The sequence below is a fragment of the Mizuhopecten yessoensis genome, unplaced genomic scaffold (genome assembly GCF_002113885.1).
Source record: "Mizuhopecten yessoensis strain PY_sf001 unplaced genomic scaffold, ASM211388v2 scaffold1915, whole genome shotgun sequence".
Lineage (NCBI taxonomy): Eukaryota > Metazoa > Mollusca > Bivalvia > Pectinida > Pectinidae > Mizuhopecten > Mizuhopecten yessoensis.
In genome coordinates this window covers 34,505-47,610 of record NW_018404285.1, presented here as the reverse complement: position 1 = coordinate 47,610, position 13,106 = coordinate 34,505, and the positions used below count along the sequence as shown (strand labels likewise).

The following is a 13,106-nucleotide window of genomic DNA, read 5'->3' as shown; positions in this document are numbered from 1 at the left end:
TATCAGTGTTATTGTCAACAGTACAGATATATCAGTGTTATTGTCAACAGTACAGATATATCAGTTTTATTGTCAACAGTATAGATATATCAGTGTTATTGTCAAAAGTACAGATATATCAGTGTTANCAATGATAATGCTGTGTACCTGGACACCTCTCATACCAAACTTACAAAGCCACTCAGAAAATATAGGGGTCACACTTTGAGGTAAATAGGATGAAAACTGATGCATATTTGACTGCAGCGGTGTAAATATTTTCCATACTTATCATAATCATACATATCGTCCATACTAAAAGTGATCATAAAGATCCCCTGTACTAACTCTCATTTGTAAGATCACCTATACAATTTTTCCGATCACAATGAACCCTCAAACAGGTACTTCCTGTGATAATTACAATCATTCATACTGTCATCACAAAGATCACTCATACTTACTCTGATCATAAGGATTGTTTGTAATAAAATTTGACCATGATTATGAATAACTGGCTCTGAATTATCATTTCTCATACCAGGATTATATAATCAGTAAAATAAATATCAGTCATACAGGGTCATAATCAACCCCCAGAATGATCACAAAAAATAACACACTTTATATAAAGCACTTAATTAGCAATCAATTCAACCCTCATTATTAAAACTCTGACCCTGACTGACTGTTCCTGCTTGCTTGGCCACAATCTTGTCATGATCGCGTACCCCTCCATGTATTGTACATAAAACACAGAAATCAAAATCCGATCATGCAGATCACTTTATGGCACCGTTTGCTTGTGGAAAGTCACTTGAGGAGGTCAAAGCCATTGAAGCGTGTCCTGAACATGGTTTGACCTCAAACACATCCTGGATAGCTTGGCGGAAACACAAGAAGTTGTAGTCTATCACACCTATAAAGAGAGACATTTTTTCTATAATACAGTTTTAGTGAACTGTGTGTATCTTAGCCTTTCTGGGACAAACAGCACTGATATATTCTACAGAATAATTAGATACATCAGTATCAGTGTTATAGTCAACAGTACAGATATATCAGTGTTATTGTCAACAGGACAGATATATCAGTGTTATTGACAACAGTACAGATATATCAGTGTTATTGTCACCAGTACAGATATATCAGTGTTATTGACAACAGTACAGATATATCAGTGTTATTGTCACCAGTACAGATATATCAGTGTTATTGACAACAGTACATATATATCAGTGTTATTGTCAACAGTACAAATATATCAGTGTTATTGTCAAAAGTACAGATATATCAGTATTATTGTCAAAAGTACAGATATATCAGTGTTATTGTCAACAGTCCAGATATATCAGTGGTATTGTCAACAGTACAGATATATCAGTTTTATTGACAACAGTACAGATATATCAGTGTTATTGTCACCAGTACAGATATATCAGTGTTATTGACAACAGTACAGATATATCAGTGTTATTGTCAAAAGTACAGATATATCAGTATTATTGTCAAAAGTACAGATATATCAGTGTTATTGTCAAAGGTACAGATATATCAGTGTTATTGTCAACAGTCCAGATATATCAGTGGTATTGTCAACAGTACAGATACATCAGAATCAGTGTTATAGTCAACAGTACAGATATATCAGTGTTATTATCAAAAGTACAGATATATCAGTGTTATTGTCAAAGGTACAGATATATCAGTGTTATTGTCAACAGGACAGATATATCAGTGTTATTGACAACAGTACAGATATATCAGTGTTATTGTCACCAGTACAGATATATCAGTGTTATTGACAACAGTACATATATATCAGTGTTATTGTCAACAGTACAAATATATCAGTGTTATTGTCAAAAGTACAGATATATCAGTGTTATTGTCAACAGTATATATCAGTGTTATTGTCAACAGTACAGATATATCAGTTTTATTGTCAACAGTACAGATATATCAGTGTTATTGTCAAAAGTACAGATATATCAGTGTTATTGTCAACAGTACAGATACATCAGAATCAGTGTTATAGTCAACAGTACAGATATATCAGTGGTATTGTCAACAGTACAGATATATCAGTGTTATTGTCAACAGTACAGATATATCAGTGTTATTGTCAACAGTACAAATACATCAGAATCAGTTTTATAGTCAACAGTACAGATATATCAGTGGTATTGTCAACAGTACGGATATATCAGTGTTATTGTCAACAGTAGATATATCAGTGTTATTGTCAAAAGTGAAGATCAGATCTAATACCACGTCTAACAATATAAATCTCTGAAAAATCAAAGACAAAATACACACCATATTCTTAATTTGAACATTAATTTTATGTTAAACAAATTTACCTCACAAATATATCCACTTTGACTTTGACAAAACTTGAACCAGTCTGGAGCAATATTTTGCTCCGAGTGAAATAACAATTCTTCTAATACACTCATTTGTTTTTATATGGTTACAATTATCATTTGACTAGTGTTCAATTATTCACCTGATCTATTGAACGATGTTTTTTCAAACTACATAAAAATGCATAACTGTGTGAGTATTTTCTTGGGGTGGTAAAAGTATGGTCAACTTGATTAAACAACCACTTTCATTGAACGACTGGTTTTGAATTTTCCCTTGAGTGGTCTTTTAACATATATTCAACTGTACCATGTTTGACAAAGCACTCCTCCCTGATGTCCCAGGCCTACACAAGGTACAAAATGTTCACCTTTTGTGCTACCTACCATGTTTGACAAAGCACTCCTCCCTGATGTCCCAGGCCTACACAAGGTACAAAATGTTCACCTTTTGTGCTACCTACCATGTTTGACAAAGCACTCCTCCCTGATTTCCCATGCCTACACAAGGTACAAAATGTTCACCTTTTGTGCTACCTATCTTGCTTCTCAAAGCACTCCTCCCTGATGTCCCACGCCTACACAAGGTACAAAATGTTCACCTTTTGTGCTACCTACCTTGTTTCTCAAAGCTGTCCTCCCTCATGATGCAGACCAGCGCCAGATACCGGTTTACTTCCCTTAGGTACATCACTGTCCCATTATTCAGTTTAATGATTGATGCTGACTTGGTGTCAAATGCTGCATCATCTTTTACCCTGTTGACAAACAATTGACAAATATTTCATTGCCATGATAAATTTAGAATTTTTGTTGTGCCTTGACCTGAACGTATGTTTACAATCTATGTGTATATACATGCCTATTTATACATTAATGCTTGTATTGTATAATAGTCTCTGAGCCACCAATTATTTATCAAATGTCTCTAAAAGTTCACAACAAAATTGGCATGTAACCAGAGATTATGCTCAATTATGTTCTACCCCTCAAATATAGCAAGAGAAAACTGAAGGCACACATTTAGTCATATGATTGGTTTCAGGTAAAAACAAAAAGCCTAGAGGACCTGTATCACTCACCTCACCTGGATAATTAAGAAACCATGGCAAAATATTCTCATTAAAATATTGAAAATAAATAGTAAATACAACAACTATTTCTAAATATTGGCTCTGTCTCTAATCCCGCATTGCATCCCCTCTTTCTGCCCCTATGAAGAGGGGTGGTGGTGGATTTTAACCATTTAATACCAAAATTTCACCTTTTGGGCCCTGTCCCTCTGCTCTAAGGGAAAACACATCCTCTTTTATACAAAATTGATTCCACTTTGCCCAAGGATGCTACAAACCAAGTTAAGTTAAAATCCCTCCTTTCATATGGAAGGAGAAGGATTTTAAACATTTAGATATCCCCACATTCCCCTGTTGAGCCCCACTTCTCTGCCCCCCTGTGGGGGAACACTCTCCATTGTACACAAAATTGAGTCCCCTTTGCAAGAGAGACTTTACACAAGATTTGATTAAAATCTCTCCATTCATAGAGAAGAAGGACTTTAAAGATTTATACCTGTTTGCCTTATTGGAACCAGCCCCTCTACCCATGAGGGGGCCACACCCTCCATATATATATATATATATGAGTCCCCTTTAAATGAGCCCAAGGATGCTCAACACTAAATTAGGTTAAACAAAATAAAGTCCACCTTGCACAGGTATGCTCTGGAATAGATTCGGTTAAAATTCCTCCATTTGTACAGCTGAAGAAGGTTTTAAACATTTAGCATTATGTGTCCGCTTTGGTCCTGCCCTCTGTCTTTACAAATTTGAGTCCCACTTGCACAGGCTCGGGATGATTCAGAACAATTTCAACAAATTTCATTAAAATCCCTCCAATTGTACTGAAGGAGAGGGATTTTAAAGATTTACCCCAATCTCCCTTATTAGGCCCCGCCCCTCTACCCCAAGCAGGGTCACATCCTTACCCAAGGATACCCATGTCAAAATAAGTCAAAATCAACTATTCAGGATTATTCACCTTTTAAATGAAAAGTTGATGGGTGGATAGACGATGGCACTGTGCCACTGTATAATCTAACTGGCCCTTCTGACCAGGTGAGCTAAAACCCTGACCGATCGCTCAGCTGATACCTGTCCTGTGAAGTGACACCCGTGAAGTTTTACGGTTACACTGCCATACATCTCCTCAGATGTACATCAACGAGTCAAACTAGTCTGTTTGTATCCTCCACAAGGTCGCACGTCAAGAGACTTTGTCGTGATATACACCAGGGATGCAGAGAACGTAAGTGAGCCTAACCCCTGACATTTTGAGGATGGCATATGACATGAAAATTGTTTTTTTCCATTACATTACTGAACAGCATTATAGTATTATACACACCCTGCCCCATAAACAGAATGAACTATCACCAATGGATGTAGATCACTACTAAATGTTGTCTACCCAGTACGTAAGCAGATATTTAATCCTAGAATTTAACTTATGTCTATAATCTGACAATTTCTCTATGGCCAGATAGTGTATTACTTACCCGTATATATGGGACATGTCTATCACTACATCAATCATGTCACAGCAGATTTCATATGTCTGCATGTCCACTGGAGAACTATCAGTGGCAATGTAGATTTTACTTATCACATCAAACAAGAACGCCTTCTCAATTCCAGAATTCTGTAAAAAAAACAAGGAGGGACTATTATTGGCAGTATACATTTGGAGATCACATCAAACAAGAATGCCTTCTCAATATTAGAATTCTGTTACTTAACAAACACAGACGAGCAATCATTGCCTGGTAACATAAATTTAACTATCGCATCAAACAATATTGTTTATACAAGGGATTCTTTTATATGGTCACCTGTTAAGATTACTCTTTATAAATTATATATCAGTCTCCTGCCTAGATTTATCAACACATAATTTTTTGATGAGATACAGTAATCCCCCGGTATAATGCCCCCCCCCATTATAATACCAACCCTGCACATCGCCAAGTTTTCCCATGGAACAGATTTCCACACTATATAAACCCCCGTTAATACCGCCATCCCCCGCATATCGCCATCCGCCAACAGATTTCAATTACAAAGCTGTTTTATCCGCCGACAATACTGCCATTATTTACGTTTTGGTTTCATAATTGGTCAATTAAATATTATCATTACCGTATTTTACCGCAAATAAGCCCCCTCTCGCAAATAAGCCCCCTCCCCACTTTGGTAAATGTCCTGGGAACAGAGTGGGTGCCTGCAATTAAGCCCGTTCCCTAATTTTGTCTCCATCTCAAAAAATAATGTATGTCAATTTTTGTCTCTGACATAAGCAAATTAGCTAAATGGATGCAAAAAAACATAAACCCAATAACTTTGTTTCTGAATTAGGCACAATAGTAAATAGCATGTAGTGACATGTACTCTTTACTGAGTACTGTGATTCTGTATTGTGTTTTTTATATAAAGAATTATGTATCCATGAGTGAATTAAGTGAAAATTGTAACACATGATTTTGGAATATGATGTAAACATAACAAAATATCAAGATATCGAGATGGCTTAACTTAAAACAAAACATCATTCTGTTGCTAAAAGAACACCATGCTTTCATCTTTTAACCGGTTGTGTATTTTGCAGATTTCAATGTAAAATGAAACATGTTGCTTGTACCAAATCCATTATATCTATAGTTTGTACTGAAGTAGCAAATTATGAATACATTTTAAAATACATCTATGAGTTGTAACAGAGAGGTAAAATCGTTTTCAAATTGATAATTGTTTTTCATATCAAATCTTTCTGACAAGGTCAGTTCGTTCATATTGCCATTCTGAAATTTGTATCAACCAATACAGTGTCAACATGCATACATATAAGTTGTTGTGTTGTTTTTGTATGATTAAGACAATGGTTTTGTGTTAATTCAGCCTTGTTAGCCAAATTTCTTCATAGTACGGTATATATTCAAATAATGTAATGGCGCTAATATAACCAAACACCTGAGAGCCTGGTCATCGTGCTAATCAGCTTTTTTTTTTTTACACCTCTGAATGTTGGTACTGTGTCTTAACGATTACCGATTGACTTATCAATAAAAAAAATATAATAATGGTGTTTGATAAAATTGAATTATTGAGACAAATTGATGATAAAAAATAAGTTAAGAAAAACAATAGCACCATCAACTTTTGGTGACTGTTATAAAAATTCTGTCTGTTAGTTGTTATTTTTACAACAAGAACAACTACAGTGGATAAGTACATGATCAATAAAAAAAATATAAAAATAGTGTTTGATAAAATTGAATTATCGAGACAAATTGATGATAAAAAATAAGTTAAGAAAAACAACAGCACCATCAACTTTTGGAGACTAAAATATTCTGTCTGTTAGTTGTTATTTTTACATTTTACAACAAGAACAACTACAGTGGATAAGTACATGATATTTAGTGTGGTCATAAATCAAAACAGTGGTATATATCCAAGATGGCGGACATTTGTGAACAAGGGGGGGTTGCTCGCAATTAAGCCCCCTCCCAACTTTTGGCCCATCTTTTTTCTCAGTAGGGGGGGGGGCTTATTTGCGGTAAAATACGGTAATGATTTAGTCATGCGTGTATAATCCACCTGTAAAGGTAAACGTGAGAGTTACTCTGTACAAACTACTCACCTCAAATGTTTTTATGTGTTTTGTGGTTGTTGTTTGTACATTTCAAATTTCATTTTCGTAATTTTACTGCTATGAGCACACTGCGAAACAGAGGTTTTGACAACGAGACGGTTTGTTATACGTTTCCAGAGATACAAATCGATCCGATACTGGCGGATTGAGTAAAATAATGGGTGTTCAATTTGTAAGATTACTTATAACTAACGCCTAACATGAGTATAATGTTAGCAAATAATGCATGATCGTTGAAGTAACTAAACTGTACTGAAATCAAACAACTACCGCCACGCCAGTCATGTGTGATGTTTTCTCAACTCCCGTTACTTTATATGGCCTGCATCACCAAATATGGTATTGCTACTTGTGCCGCTATATTTACTACATTTTCCATTTTTGGTCATGACACCCATAGATAGAATGAATTCTCACCTATATCGGAAGAGAGACGGAAGTTTCCATCATGACGGTCAATTCAGATTTCAATTACCACTGTCACGTAAACTTGATAATTTTACAAATCAATACACGACACAACGAAACATGACATTAAATGTTTGAATACACCGACAGAAAAAAATGGTTCCCACAAAACAGTCCACTCAGGTACATGTAGGAGACGCCCCTGATCAAAACACGTAACGACAAAACGTGTCCGTACTCTGCATCCCGGTTTGTGTTTTCAAGTCGGTGAATTGCACAAATGATTTTTTTTTTGTTTATTAACTTATATTGTTTAAAAGCTGCAAATGATATATATTACGTGTTTGCATTCATTTCAAAATAAATACATGTGTATGTTTATGCATTGTTTGTTACAAATAGATGTTCATCTCAGGCACATGTGTCCTACAACTGGCTGTCCTACTGAAACCCTGTTGTATCACCAAAGTAGGCACGGGACAAAAGGTGGCGGTATAACGGGGGACTACTTTATTTCCGAGATTTCGGCGCTTTCATTACTGGGAGCACTAGGGAATACTTACAGAAATCAGTATATTTAATAGGTTCTCCATAACAGGAAGCTGGGGAATCAATTTCTGCACCACTTTGCTAAATGCCTCAAATATGGAGTGGTCGTATATACTTGTTAAATAAAAACTGAAAAAAAGAAGGAATTACATGTGGCATTTAAAATTATATATATTTAAAATAACCTTTCAAACACATTATGTGACTACCATGGCTACACATTTTATGTAAACCTATGTTATAACTTTGATTTAAAACAGATTATGTAATTACCTTGGTATCAAACTTAAACTTATTAATATGTTAACTTATACTTCAGCAACATTGACCTTGACTTCACACACATTATGTACCCCCTAACCCACCATGGAATTTAACATAAAATGACCTTGCTTCTCATACTTACATAAAGCAGAGATATTACACCTTCTAATACTTACTTTAGGCAATCATACTACCATAGTCAGGGTTCTGCTAAAGCAAACTGTATATGTTTTTTTTATTTTATCTTTTATTTAAAATACAATTGAGGGGGGGGGGGGGGGGGGAGGGTTGCCATTACATGAGCCTAATATAAAGAACTTACAATGCTTTTTGCAGAATGAGAAGTGAAAACTCTGAACAGTTTACCTTAAATACAGATTTTCCAGCCCCTCCTCAGCTAGGTTATCAGATACTAAATAGTGTACCTTAGATGTAGATTTTCAAGCCCCTCCTCTGCTAGGTTCTCAGGTACCCTGTGAGGATCATGTATAAACAGTGTACCTTCGATGCAGATTTTCAAGCACCTCCTCAGCTAGGTTATTAGGTACCCTGTGAGGCCCATGTATAAACAGTGTACCGTAGATGCAGATTTTTCAGCCCCTCCTCTGCTAGGCTATCAGATACCCTGTGAGGACCATGTATACACAGTGTCCCTTAGATGTAGATTTTCTAGCCCCTCCTCAGCTAGTTTATCAGGTACCCTGTGGGGACCATATATAAACAGTGGACCTTAGATGCAGATTTTTCAGCCCCTCCTCTGCTAGGTTGTCGGGTACCCGATGAGGACCATATATAAATAGTGTACCTTAGATACAGATTTTCTATCCCCTCCTCTGCTAGGTTATAAGGTACCCTGTGAGGACGATGTATAAACAGTGTACCTTAGATCCAGATTTTCAAGCCCCTCCTCAGCTAGGCTATCAGGTACCCTGTGATGACCATATATAAATAGTGTACCTTAGATGTAGATTTTCAAGCCCCTCCTCTGCTAGGCTATCAGATACCCTGTGAGGACCATGTATAAACAGCGTACCTTAGATGCAGATTTTCCAGCCCCTCCTCGGCTAGGTTATCAGGTTCTCTGTGAGGACCATATATAAACAGTATACCTTAGATACAGATTTTCTATCCCCTCCTCTGCTAGGTTCTCAGGTACCCTGTGAGGCCCATGTATAAACAGTGTACCTTAAATACAGATTTTCTAGCCCCTCCTCAGCTAGTTTATCAGGTACCCTGTGAGGCCCATGTATAAACAGTGTACCTTCGATGCAGATTTTCAAGCACCTCCTCAGCTAGGTTATCAGGTACCTGTATATGTTTTTTTTATTTTATCTTTTATTTAAAATACAATTGAGGGGGGGGGGGGGAGAGTTGCCATTACATGAACCTAATATAAAGAAATTACAATGCTTTTTGCAGAATGAGAAGTGAAAACTCTGAACAGTTTACCTTAAATACAGATTTTCCAGCCCCTCCTACGCTAGGTTATCAGGTACCCTATACCTTAGATACAGATTTTCTATCCCCTCCTCTGCTAGGTTATAAGGTACCCTGTGAGGACGATATATAAATAGTGTACCTTAGATGTAGATTTTCTAGCCCCTCCTCTGATAGGTTATCAGTTACCCTGTGAGGACCATATGTAAACAGTGTACCTTACATGTAGATTTTCCAGCCCCTCCCCTGCTAGGTTATCAGGTTCCCTGTGAGGACCATGTATACACAGTGTCCCTTAGATGTAGATTTTCCAGCCCCTCCTCTGCTAGGCTATCAGATACCCTGTGAGGACCATATAAAAACAGTATACCTTAGATACAGATTTTCTAGCCACTCCTCTGCTAGGATATCAGGTACCCTGTGATGACCATATATAAAAAGTGTACCTTAGATACAGATTTTCTAGCCACTCCTCTGCTAGGATATCAGGTACCCTGTGATGACCATATATAAAAAGTGTACCTTAGATACAGATTTTCTATCCCCTCCTCTGCTAGGTTGTCGGGTACCCGATGAGGACCATATATAAATAGTGTACCTTAGATACAGATTTTCTAGCCCCTCCTCAGCTAGTTTATCAGGTACCCTGTGAGGGCCATATATAAACAGTGTCCCTTAGATGTAGATTTTCCAGACCCTCCTCTGCTAGGTTCTCAGGTACCCTGTGAGGATCATGTATAAACAGTGTACCTTCGATGCAGATTTTCAAGCCTCTCCTCTGCTAGGTTATAAGGTACCCTGTGAGGACGATGTATAAACAGTGTACCGTAGATGCAGATTTTTCAGCCCCTCCTCTGCTAGGTTATCAGATTCCCTGTGAGGACCATGTATACACAGTGTCCCTTAGATGCAGATTTTAAAGCCCCTCCTCTGCTAGGCTATCAGATACCCTGTGAGGACCATATGTAAACAGTGTACCTTAGATCGAGATTTTCCAGCCCCTCCCCTGCTAGGTTATCAGGTTCTCTGTGAGGACCATATATAAGCAGTGTACCTTAGATGTAGATTTTCCAGACCCTCCTCTGCTAGGTTATCACGTACCCTGTGAGGACCATATGTAAACAGTGTACCTTACATGTAGATTTTCCAGCCCCTCCCCTGCTAGGTTATCAGGTTCTCTGTGAGGACCATATATAATCAGTGTACCTTAGATGCGTATTTTCCAGCCCCTCCTACGCTAGGTTATCAGGTACCCTGTGAGGCCCATGTATAAACAGTGTACCTTAGATGCAGATTTTCTAGTCCCTCCTCTGCTAGGTTATCAGGTACCCTGTGAGGACCATATATAAACAGTGTACCTTAGATGCAGATTTTCAAGCCCCTCCTCTGCTAGGTTATCAGATACCCTGTGAGGACCATGTATAAACAGTGTACCTTAGATGCAGATTTTCAAGCCCCTCCTCTGCTAGGTTATCAGATACCCTGTGAGGACCATGTATAAACAGTGTACCTTAGATGCAGATTTTCCAGCCCCTCCTCTGCTAGGTTATCAGGTACCCTGTGAGGACCATATATAAACAGTGTACCTTAGATGTAGATTTTCCAGCCCCTCCTCTGCTAGGTTGTCGGATGCCCTATGATGGATGTCCCGCTGGGCTTCAATCTTATGATCATCAGACAGACCATCAACTTTATGGATGAAGACTTCAAATTTGATGCCCGGATTGATACGATGGGCTTTGGACACCGTGGCATTAAGTTTAGCAAGAGCATCCATGTATTCATCCTGAAGACAGAAAATTTAACTTGATCAATCAAATATTTCCTGACCATAGATCTTGTACACTAACCAATTAAACGCGATCAATCAAATATATCCTGACCATTGATCATGTACACTAACCAATTAAACGGGATTAATCAAATATATCCTGACCATTGATCATGTACACAAACCAATTAAACGGGATTAATCAAATGTATCCCGACCATAGATCATGTACACTGACCAACTAAACGCGATCAATCAAATATATCCTGACCATTGATCATGTACACTAACCAATTAAACGGGATTAATCAAATATATCCCGACCATTGATCATGTACACTAATATAACCAACTAATATAACAACTAAACAGAATCAATCAAATATATCCTGACCATTGATCATGTACACTGACCAACTAAACGGGATCAATCAAATATATCCTGACCATTGATCATGTACACAAACCAATTAAACGGGATTAATCAAATATATCCCGACCATTGATCATGTACACTAACCAACTAAACAGGATCAATCAAATATATCCTGACCATAGATCATGAACACTGACCAATTAAACCTGACCAATCAAATATATCCTGACCATTGATTGTGTACACTAACCAATTACACCTGACCAATCAAATATATCCTGACCATAGATCATGTACACTGACCAATTACACCTGATCAATCAAATATATCCTGATCATTGATCATGTACACTAACCAATTAAACGGGATCAATCAAATATATCCTGACCATTGATCATTTACACTAACCAACTTAACGGGATTTATCAAATATATCCCGACCATTGATCATGTACACTTATATAACCAATTAAATGGGATCAATCAAATATATCCTGACCATTGATCATGTACACTAACCAACTTAACGGGATTTATCAAATATATCCCGACCATTGATCATGTACACTAACCAATTAAACAGGATCAATCAAATATATCCTGACCATTGATCATGTACACTAACCAATTAAACAGGATTAATCAAATATATCCTGACCATAGGTCATGTACACTGACCAATTACACCTGATCAATCAAATATATCCCGACCATTGATCATGTACTCTGACCAACTAAACAGGATCAATCAAATAAACAAGAGGCCCAATGGGCCTGCATCGCTCACCTGGTATAAAACTCACAATTGTAACCTTAAAAGTGATCTAAAATAAAGCTANAAAATATATCCTGACCACTTATCATGTACACTAACCAACTAAACAGGATTAATCAAATATATCCCGACCATTGATCATGGACACTAACCAATTAAACTGGATCAATAAAATATATCCTGACCACTTATCATGTACACTAACCAACTAAACAGGATCAATCAAATATATCCCGACCATTGATCATGTACACTGACCAATCAAACAGGATTAATCAAATATATCCCGACCATAGATCATGTACACTAACAAATTAAACAGGATCAATCAAATATATCCTGACTATAGATCATGTACACTGACCAATTACACCTGATCAATCAAATATATCCCGACCATTGATCATGTATACTAACCAATTAAACAGGATCAATCAAATATATCCTGACCATTGATCATGTACACTAACCAA

At 37.1% G+C, this 13,106-nt stretch overlaps 1 protein-coding gene across 1 annotated transcript in view; it reads right to left on the bottom strand.

The window, feature by feature from the left end:
* Positions 1-134: 134 nt before the first annotated feature.
* The window catches only part of LOC110442625 (ras-related GTP-binding protein C-like), a 17,286-nt gene continuing 4,314 nt past the window's right edge, over positions 135-13,106 (bottom strand). The window contains exons 5-9 of the mRNA XM_021486314.1: positions 11,297-11,496; positions 8,024-8,138; positions 4,900-5,042; positions 2,964-3,103; positions 135-898 (exon numbers count right to left, since the gene is read on the bottom strand). Of these exons, the coding sequence (XP_021341989.1) occupies positions 762-898; positions 2,964-3,103; positions 4,900-5,042; positions 8,024-8,138; positions 11,297-11,496 (735 nt within the window). The 3' untranslated portion in view covers positions 135-761. The remainder of the gene's footprint in view (positions 899-2,963; positions 3,104-4,899; positions 5,043-8,023; positions 8,139-11,296; positions 11,497-13,106) is intronic.